Raw genomic sequence first — 10,791 nt, forward strand, 5'->3', positions numbered from 1 at the left:
AGGAGTTAGTGATAGTGACTTGCTTCAGTCACTTGGCTGATAGGAGCTACAACAGAAGTCAAAGCTTTGAGTTCAGGTCTGGTACTGTTTCCTTGTTTAACCAGGCCCTTAACCATTGGCACCAGCTGGAGTGCGTTTGGTTGTACGTGACAGAAGGCGTAGGCAGGAGAAGGGATTCATGGGTTCATGTACCTGGAAGCCCAAAGGTCGGCCAGACAGCCTGGCCCGTTTGACTGGACAGTTCATTGGGGCTTTCAGGACAACTTGACCCAGCCTTCTGCAGTGTCAGCTTCATCTAAGCTGGCTCCTCATGGTCACAGATGGCCACCAACCACTCCTGGGGCCACCTCCTGCTCCCTCCATACCCAGGGCAGCACTCTTAAAAGTGAGAAGCATTTGACCCAGAAACGATCAGTGAAACTCTCCTCTCATCTGATTGGTCTGAATGGGGTCACATGCCCATCCCTGAGCCAAACTCTGTGGCCATGAAAATGCCCTGCACTGATTGGCTTAGGCCTATATCCTCCAACCAGTTATAGTAAGGGACTGGATTTTCCAGATTGGGCTAGACTAATGGAGCCCACCCTTGGCTGTTGGGTCAGTTCTTCAAGGGGCCTGGCTGCTATACTTTAGGGGTGGGGGGTGGGGTGATGGTTAAAGGAGATAGCTGCAATGTCCACAGCAAGGGTTTTATGTTACTTGAAATTTAAACCAACAAATCATTATGATGTATATTTTAAATATCTTACAGGTTTATATGTCAACTACAACTCTCTAAAGCTGAAAAAAAAAGTTTTAGGGAATTTAAATCAAAGTATTTGAAATTAGGCAAATTCCAACCAGTAGGGTCATTAACAATAGAGTATTATATTGTTTCTTAAAGGAAGCGCTTTAGCCCATTCACATTAGAATCATCAGGGGACGTTTGTTAAAATGCAGAGTCCTGGGCCATTCTAAATAAGTCTCTGGAGTGGGACCCGCCTTGGAATCTGCATTTTAATCATGCATCCCAGTTGCTTGGATTCACTGTGGCTTACACCTGTTGTCCTGGGGTAATTATTTGCTGTCAAGTATCTCAGATTAGATTATAAATTATATTTCCCCTCCACCAAGATGACACTGCAGAGCTAGTGGGAAAAGTTGCCCCAGATGATGAACCCAAATGTCCCATTTGGTGCAGTGAAAAATGGCACCAGAGTCAGTTCAGCCACTTACAAACAGTAACTCGCTGAGTATCTTACTCAGCCCATGCCCTTGCCTGCACTGTTGCGGTTGATGATGCATCCCTCTCAGGATGGCCGAGGGGATGGGATGAGGGGACATGTCCAGTGTCCAGCACAGAGGCTGCCACCCAGGGCCTGAGACAGATCAGTGCTGGCCTCCCCATCTCGCTTCCAGGCTCTCAGAGCTGAACTCCAGAGGCCCTGTCACTGGGGCCCCATTTGCGAAGGCGGCACCAGACAGACTGTGGGAATGAGCTTCACAGCTTTTGTCAAAGTGGCATAATAAAGCCCCCAAGTGTCTGCTCTCTGCAAACTGGGATGGCAGATCAATTGTGGCATAAACAAAACAGCAGGTTTGGTGCGAACCCAGGGACAGATTACGCCTCTGCAGAGTGTGAGTGGGGGAAGGGGGAATTCTCTGGGTGGTTGGGTTTGCCTTTTCTCTGGCTGAAGCTTCAAGGCCCTTCTCCAGAGCCAGCCTGGCTCCCCACAGATTGCCAGGGTTTGGGGGGACTGTTCTTCCATTGTGGGAACATCTGGCTAGGCAGCAGCACCAGGCACTGACCCTACCGCCCTCAGCACCCGCAGAGCTCTGAGACTCTTGGTGCTGATGGGGAAGGACAGTGGACCGTGCCCCCTCCACCCTGTCTCTGGAGCTGAGCCGATGGTGGGTCTGTAGGAAAGCAAAGGGGGGTGAAGTGGGCACAGGGCCAGACCTCAGGAGAAGGCCAGTGAGAGGGACCCTGGCGTTGGGTGCCCTCTGTGATGCCAGGGAACCTCCTACCTGCCTGTCGTCTTCATTTTCGGCTAAAAGTGCCGCAGCCAGTCACACAGTTGGTGTCATTTGGGGCCTACAGTCATAGCCACGAGGAGACCTTAGGACCAGGTCTGGCCCAGCTTCTGCGTGGAGGCAGCAGGGAAAAGCTCTGCCCTTGTCCAGGGGTGAGCCACTGAGAGCAGAGGGGTAAGTGGGGAGCTGTGTAAAATGTCTAAGAAGGCAGCCTAGGTCATCTGTGAGGGCATCTGTCTGGTTTTCCACCAAAGCCCTGAGTGTAGCACAAGGCCTGCCAAACCAGGTCCTCAGTGTTGTCTGGGAAAAGGAATGAGCCAGTAGGGGTTGGCCTTATGGCTGCACCACAACACCCACTGTTAGGATAGGCATACCTTTTCATGGAGCCAGTATGTCTTTGGTGATCCCCCCAAACACAGGCACCACCACCCCGCACCTTTCCTTGAGTGGGTGGTGCTTCCTATGACTACACTGCATGCTCCCCTGCCTTCCGCCCCTCAGGTCCCCATGATCCAGGAGGCAGCCCTCCTGGGCAGTCTCTTCAGATTTGGCTGCAGAGGTCACTTGCCCCCTGTCACTCTCCCCCGACTCTGGTGCAGGATGCCCTAGGAGACTGCTCCCACTAGTCCTCCCACTTCCTGCCCCTGCCTGTGTGAGCTGCACCAGTCAGCCTTCGGCCCAGGGAATTGTCCAGCACAGGGTCAGATTCCCAGAGACACCTCTGGCTCTCCCAGAACCCTCAGCATGCTCTGCTCCGGTGCTCCAGGCTGAGTTTACAAGTGTCTGCAGTTCAGCCAGCATCCACCAGGAAACGAGTTGCGAGGCTGCCCCTGCTGCAGCCTCATGCTCTCTTGACCAATCCCACCCCCACCATCTCTTGCCTTGGGGATGCCACAGCACCCTCCTATTTCAAGACCATCTCCCACTATCCCTGGGTACTTTCTAGCCTTTCTGTACAGCCTGGAAGTGGGTGATATGGGTTACTGGCCACCCTATTTTGCTGATTTAATAGATACAATGTAGGTGTATTTAAAACTTCTCTTTATGGGTTTCCCTGGTGGTTCAGTGGCTAAGACTCCAAGCTCCCGATGCAGGGGGCCCGGGTTTGATCCCTGGTCTGGGAACTAGATCCTGCATGTCACAACTCGGACTCAGCACAGTCAAATAAATAAATATTTAAAACTTCTCTTTAGAATGAGGGCTAATGTATTACATGTCACGCTAAGCTTTTAGCTGAAAATTCTAAAGAACAGGAAAATTCCATTCAATATTCTCTTCGGCATAGTATTAATATTCCAGGCTCAGCATTTTTCATTTCTTTAGGAATTTAGCCAAGTGATCCCCCAACCAGAGGTGTTGTTTTCCCTTCATGAGTAGCAGCAGTGTTGTGTATGATGGTCTAAGCACCAGGCAAGAAGCCAGGACACAAGTATGGCATCTGTCCCCCCACGAACCATCTGTCCCCCACGAGCTGCAGGTCATGTTCCCTCGACCCCTGCTCCCTCACCTATACAGTGACAGGTAGACCAGAATTAAGATCCCTCACAGTTCCTAATCATCTAGGCATTTTGAGGTTTTTCTTATCATAAGAGTAAAAAAGCTCCTAAAACATAGTTTGAAAAGTTATTATACAACGAACACTCATGTAACCACCACTCAGATCAACAGATCATTTCCAGCACCCCAGAGTCTCCCTGAGTCCCCTTCCATTCATCCCACCCTGCCACCCCAGAGCAAACTCCAATTCTGACTTTTATCTCAATTTCCTTTGTAATTTTACCAGTCAGGTATGCATCCCTAAAAAGGTACTGTAGTTTGGTTTTACCTGGCTTTGAATTTTATGCCAATGGAATACTTTTGTGTCCAGTTTCTTTTAACAGTCTTTTTGTGAGGTTCATTCATGTTGTTGCAGGTAGCAGTGGTCTTTGCTTTTTCTTTGCTATATAGTATTTTCTTGTATGAATTGACCATGAATTAGTTATGCTGGTGGACACCTGGGTTATCAATCTGTTAGTAGGATTTCTTTTACAAACACACACAGAGACAAATACAAACACTCCCACTCCGCATATAGTCATATTGATTCAGAGTTGATTTCTTTATGAATTCAGAAACTTGAGTTTGACTTTAAAGTATAGCAAAATCCCTCTTTTGAACTCCTGGCTACACTGCTAGTTTGTTTTTTTTTCACACTCTTATAGCAAAATTCTGAACCTAGGGACATAATCCCTAGGAGGAGACATCTTCCTCAACAGAGGTATCAGTATAAGATTTTCTCTTAAGTTGAGTCATTAAGCATAAGATGAAGACAATGTCAGGCAATGGGGCATTTCCTCCAAGGATTCTAGAAAATGATTAGCATACACATTTAAGGGATCATTCTGAAAAAAAATTTTCTCTAGGTTTTTCAGGGAAATAGTTAAGCCACCCCTTTCCCAGAGCTGGCCCTACCCCACTAACAGGGCATAGGTAGACCTCTTGACCTTGGGTATGCATTAAACAGGGATGCCCCTGAATTTTAGCTGCAGAGGTGTTGACGTGCTGCTCTGATAATATGTTTTCAGCTCAGACTCCAAGCAGCAGTGGATCTTCATGCTAAGGGATAACATCCCCTCCCATAACCAGAGTCAGGTAGCTATGGGTCCCACAAAGACATCACAGCTGGCAGCTGGCTGAGAGCTTATGGTGGAGGAGCAGAGCTGCCAATCTGCAGGACCCTGGCCAGAATGGGCCAAGCACCCTGGCCGGAAGCCAAGCCTTCTGCAGCAATCAGTCGATAAAGAAACTCCCTTCAAGACTGTGCTTTGAACAAGTGGGTAAATTAAGACTTAATTATAAGAGTTCAAAGCAGTAAGCAGCTGCCCAGGCCTAGAGCAGACCTCTCAGGATAAAAGTCACTCCAGACACACAGCAGCACAGGACCCAGCTGGGCTGAAACCTTTCCCTTGGCTACAAGTGGAGCAAGGGTGATTGATGGTGGTCCTTGGGTGAGAAAGAGCTGATGTCCAATGGCAGAGACAGGCTCACTCTCTGAAGGCTGGGTACTCATTCTCAAACAATCCTTTGTCAGTTTCATAAACCCCTTTTCAGAGACCATCAAATATAGCTACCTGGACTGAATACATCCTACCTGGTCCCCAGCGATTCTATCAAATGAAGCCTTTATGGAATTCTGTCCTAACAAGGCCCAAGTGTGCCACTGGTACATTGAAAAAAAAAAAAACCCAACGATTTGAGTGGTGAGAGAGCAGATGACACTTGTGTGGTTTGTGGGTATCTCAAAGTCTTCCCCTGTGCAGCTGTTTTATGTTTCGCCATGGGTCTTTCCTAGCGACTCTCTCACCCCACTGGTATTGATTTATAGATCCCCCAGAAGAGGAGTCATGTATCCTCCATCAGTTTAGTGGTTGTCCAGACTTAGGAACCATATCTGGTGCCGCCAAGGGAGAGAAATGTCTTGGCACTGCTTCTCCTCCAGGTGAGTGGTGCCACTCAGGATGTGAGCCATGTCAACACCTGAATACAACTGCGCCGCGCCGGGTGGGGACCACCTGTCCAGCCAGGACCGCGCTGACCCCTGCTCTGTCCCCACAGGTTTCGGCATGACCACCCCCGCCACGGTGGGCGGGAAGGCCTTCCTCATCGCCTATGGGCTGTTCGGCTGCGCCGGGACCATCCTGTTCTTCAACCTCTTCCTGGAGCGCATCATCTCGCTGCTGGCCTTCATCATGCGCGCCTGCCGGGAGCGCCAGCTGCGCCGGAGCGGCTTGCTGCCCGCCACCTTCCGCCGCGGCTCCGCGCTCTCGGAGGCCGACTGCCTGGCAGGCTGGAAGCCCTCGGTGTACCACGTGCTGCTGATCCTGGGCCTGTTCGCCGTGCTGCTGTCTTGCTGCGCCTCGGCCATGTACACCAGCGTGGAGGGCTGGGACTACGTGGACTCACTCTACTTCTGCTTCGTTACCTTCAGCACCATCGGCTTCGGGGACCTGGTGAGCAGCCAGCACGCCGCCTACCGGAACCAGGGGCTCTACCGCCTGGGCAACTTCCTCTTCATCCTGCTCGGCGTGTGCTGCATCTACTCGCTCTTCAACGTCATCTCCATCCTCATCAAGCAGGTGCTCAACTGGATGCTGCGCAAGCTGAGCTGCCGCTGCTGCGCGCGCTGCTGCCCCGCGCCCGGCGCGCCCCTGGCCCGGCGCAACGCCATCACCCCGGGCTCCCGGCTGCGCCGCCGCCTGGCCGCACTCGGCGCCGACCCCGCGGCCCGCGACAGCGACGCCGAGGGCCGCCGCCTGTCGGGCGAGCTCATCTCCATGCGCGACCTCACGGCCTCCAACAAGGTGTCGCTGGCGCTGCTGCAGAAGCAGCTGTCGGAGACGGCCAACGGCTACCCGCGCAGCGTGTGCGTCAACACGCGCCAGAACGGCTTCTCGGGCGGCGTGGGCGCGCTGGGCATCATGAACAACCGCCTGGCCGAGACCAGCGCCTCCAGGTAGAGGCGCAACCTGTCGCGCCATGGACCCTCAAGCAGACTGGCGTGCAGCCGGGCGGCGTTTGCCCTCCTCTCAGACGCTGGCGCTTTCTTAACCTTTATCCAATAAAATAAAACAAAAACAAAAAAAAATTTTTTTTTTAAAGAAATACTATTTGGCCAGGCCTGATGTTATCAAGGGCAGGTTTTGGGGGAGCCTGTTATTCTTGTGGGTCCCCTTCTTGGAGAACCGTGGTCCCCAGCAGATTCTCCTCCGGGGAGAGAAAAAGTGGCAGCCCAGACCCTCGCCTGGTGCGCACGGCAGCCAGGGGAGTGCCGCCCCAGGGTTTTGCAGACTGGCACTAAACCCCGCCTCCATGCACATAAGCAGCTGGCAACCCCAAAGCATATGGTGCAACTTTCCATGGCTCTGAATTACCTCCGCAGCATTTAGAATCCTGGCCCAGCCTAGCAGCTTCCTTCTGGTCGTCAGAAATGATATAGTCACAGTTATGACAGGTGGGGGTGGGGAGAGCCATATGTTGCCTCCTAATGTATATATATAGAACAGCCGCTACACACAGAGAATGGTGTAGTATTATGCAATGAGATGCAGCATAGCACCAACTTGCGGACGGTGGCATTTCCCAGAGATCTGGGAATTGCCATGGTAAGGGGCTTAGGAGGCCTTTCTCAGCCTGGAGTTAGTCCACTTAGAACATGGAGCTGGGCAACTCTGTTTAAGGAGGGAAAGCCTGCAGTGGTCTGCAGGGCTCACTCAGGCTACAGAAGCCCAGCTCTGCCTCAGCTGGCTGATCTCTGTGGCTCAGGGCACATCTCTGAATCCCCTCAACTCTCCTTCCTTTCACCAGCATCATCCGCGGGAATGCTTTTTGTTGTTTGCCAGGAACATCTGAGTCTTCTCAGACAAGTTTTTCTTTGTTGGTGGGGATTTTTTTTCTCAACCTTTTTTTCCCTTGTAGAGAGCCTGAGGGGTGCAGAGCACCCCCTCCTGCTGCCTCTCCCCTGCAGCAGGGCTCTGCTAGCTGCACCGGTGGGCACCAGGGCCTGCAGCCCTGGGAACCAAAGCAGCCATCCTGCAAGTGACAAAGAACATGACTCCAGAGCCCATGATGTGTTTGGGATACATCCCATTCTGAGCCCTGTGGGTCCCTCTGATACTCAGGTGAACGTGTTTTTTTCCACACACACAGTCTATATTGGAAGTGGAGGCAAGCCGGAGGGAGAAAGCTGGTGGATGGAAGAAGCAGTTTTGGGATTCAAGTTTTGGTCTGGATGATCCTCAAGCTGAAAGACAGGTTCTCCTAGACTCACCCTCTGCCTCGCAGACAGTCATCCACCTGGAGGAAGGCCCGATGCCCAGTCTTCATTGAAGAGATGAAGGTCTCGGACTATAAAGGAACAATCCTCTATCGGCCCATTTTCTCATCTAAAAAGATGACGATCCCAAGGACAAATACCAGAGTCTAGTCAGACACAGTGTGACCCACCAATATATATACAGCTTCTGACAGGAAGTCTTAGAAAAGCACCAGGACACTTCACACCTTCTGCCTGAAAGGCATCAGAAGCCGTGAAATCTCCCTTCTTGGAAATGAAGGAAGCATATGTGCCTGGAACTCTCAAACAACACACACAGCATTAAGAGTCATGCTTGAATGTCAGCCTCCCCTCACCCCTTCCAGTTCATGGCAGGAAGGAAAAGACAAATTCAGATCTGAGCAACTCTCCAGCTACTTTGGGATCATTTCTTTTTTGGGTAGTGAGGGGTCATTTCTAATTTGGATCTAAATTAGCTTTTAAACACAGACCCTAATCTGGGGGTGAAGCCAGTGAGGAGCGGGCCTGGACAGAAGTCAATCTTGCCAATTCCTGAAGGGTAGGCTTCCAGAGAGCCACACTTCCAGGATGCACTGTGACATCAGCTAGACTGGCTCCATGAGCCACCCTTCCCAACCCCGCCACCCCTTCCTCCATGTGAGCGACAGCTGCAGTCACACTGAAGGGACCACATGTTCAGAGAGGCACACATGTTTTCAGGGCAGAGTTCTCTAATGGGACCTAGAAATAAGGTTTCAGGTCTGTCCCTTTAAAAGAAGGAAAGATGAAAAGGCATCCAATTAGAGATGTCACCTAGGCAACGGGAAATAACTTGGGGATCTGAGCCATCCAGAGGGAAAGCAGACATTCCCGTGACAGAGATACCTAGACCACGAGGACTTAACAACAGGCAAAACAGCAACCTACCCAGAAAGGTGAGCCCCAGGAACAGCACAGAAGACTTAAGACACAGTCATCAAGGCTGCTTGAGCTAGGCAGGCCAGAAGGGGCGTCCAGCAATCCTCTGACCACGAACAGGACCGCATAGAATCCCATCCCCACGAGAGGGAACAGGATCTGCCTCCAGAGAAGAAAAGCTCGCCACCTTCCTTGGCAGTCTTCTTGTCACCGCTGCTCCCTGACGTCTCTTCTGGGTTGCTCATGCTGCAGCCTTAGCTGTTTTCACTTCTTTTCCTGTGCTTTCGCTTTGGAAGGAGGCAGTTGCAGACAGCTTGAGCACGCTTCTGAGGGAATTGAAAGCATCGTTCAAGGGAGCCAGGAAAGGGACCTCTCTTCCTCAGCAACCTCCCAGAGAAACACCGGCCCTCTAGTGTACAGTGGCAGATCAGGGCTCAGTGGTATGCATGTACTTTTCTTCACGTTCCCTTAATCTACTCTCCGCTTCGCAATAAACATTGTCTTTCACCTCAGGCCAAAGGGGCTGCTTCCCTTGGAAAAGCCAAACTCACAAGGTCAGTGGGATTGTCGGAACCTAGACCCAGAGCTAAAGGGCTTGTTTGATATCCTGCTTGAGGGCGAGCATTGAGAACTAGACCTGCCTGACAAGCTGGGATGGGGTCCTCCTTTCATTTCAGGGTTATAGACATCATTAGGGACCCCTGATTTGGTGCAGGTTTCTGAACCCCTGGCTAAGAAAGTGCTCCTTTCTCTTAGATGCTGTGGCCTCTCCCACCACACAGGGGTCTCCGGTCTGACCCACAGCTGGTAGCTCACAGTGCCCTCAGGCTCCAAGAGTTGCTTCCTAACCTGAGGCCCACACTCACTCCTCTCGTGCTGGGGCTGTGAGGCTCCGGTAAAGACAGCATGGGCTCTAAGAAGCCCTTGTCACCCAGCTGTGGCCATGCAGAGGCCAGAATCCTAGACAGGAGCCTGGCCTTCCAGAGCCGGGTGGGCAAGGGCACGCCTTGGTGCCGTGTTCAGTAAGAAGACCAAGTAGTCAGGCCCTTGTGTTCTCTGTCTGAAGCCAGTGCTTCTGTCTGGGTCTGGCGGAGGAGGCAGAAGGCTCAGGCAGCCTCAGGCCCTCAGCTTGTGGAAAATGCCAGGCAATCCTGGGCTTTTGCCAGGAGTGTCACATATTGCAGCCTCATGCACACATGCGCTCACACACACACACATGCACACGTGTCAGCTTTATAAAGAGCTACTAGCCCCTTTCCCCAAGGCAAAAAAAAAAAAGAAAAGAAAAGAAAAATCCCAGTCTGGGCTACTTTAAGAAGAAGGATTTTTGCATTTTTAGCTCCCTGGAAATCTGCAAGGGCCTGGAAAATTCCTCCCTGTCTTGGGGGAATTTCATGAACACTTTGCACAGATCTGTGTTTTACACAGAAGCCAGCCACCAAACCCAAGCCAAACCCTGGAAAACAGCTGCCGAATGTACTCAGGCTCCTCCGTCCCTCAGACAGGCCTCCCAGCAGAGCCCTGCCTCCTGCGCGCCCCCTCCCAGGTGGGTGAGGAGCACAGCAGGAGCCATGGGCCAGACGGCTCCATCTTACTGTAACTTTTTACATTTTTCACAAACAAAAAGCACAATTGCACGTGCTCACTGTCTGGAAAGCACATTCAGACAGACTGCTTGAGGCACTTCTGAGTCCAGAAGAGGCACTGGCTGGGGCTCATTTCTTTGTTGGAACAGTTGTTAGAAAATATGCTGCTTGGTGCTGCCAAAGGCTCCCTACTCTGTGGGGTGGGGGAGAGGGGGAGAGGGCTGCTGACAGCACCCCTGACCCCAAGGACAGGGCCATCAGCCTGGACTCTGGCCCCTGGAGCAGCTCTGACACCTCCAGGCACCGTGCCCACCCAGCCAGTCTCCACCCTGGAGTGGTGAGATTACTGCACCAACCTGACCCAAGACCCTCCCCTTCCCCTTGCTGTCAGCCTCCTCCCCTTCCACCCCCCGACTCCATCCCCTCTTCCACCCTGTCTTCCCTAGGGAAGCTCCCCCTTGC

General features: G+C 52.0%; 1 protein-coding gene across 1 annotated transcript in view; it reads left to right on the forward strand.

Annotated features, from left to right (window-relative positions):
* Positions 1–6,654, forward strand: part of KCNK12 (potassium two pore domain channel subfamily K member 12) — a 48,677-nt gene extending 42,023 nt beyond the window's left edge. Inside the window, exon 2 of the mRNA XM_043918076.1 lies at positions 5,608–6,654. Coding sequence (XP_043774011.1) covers positions 5,608–6,509 — 902 coding nt within the window. The 3' untranslated portion in view covers positions 6,510–6,654. The remainder of the gene's footprint in view (positions 1–5,607) is intronic.
* The last annotated feature ends 4,137 nt before the right edge of the window (positions 6,655–10,791 follow it).

Source organism: Cervus elaphus, chromosome 11, assembly GCF_910594005.1.
Source record: "Cervus elaphus chromosome 11, mCerEla1.1, whole genome shotgun sequence".
NCBI lineage: Eukaryota > Metazoa > Chordata > Mammalia > Artiodactyla > Cervidae > Cervus > Cervus elaphus.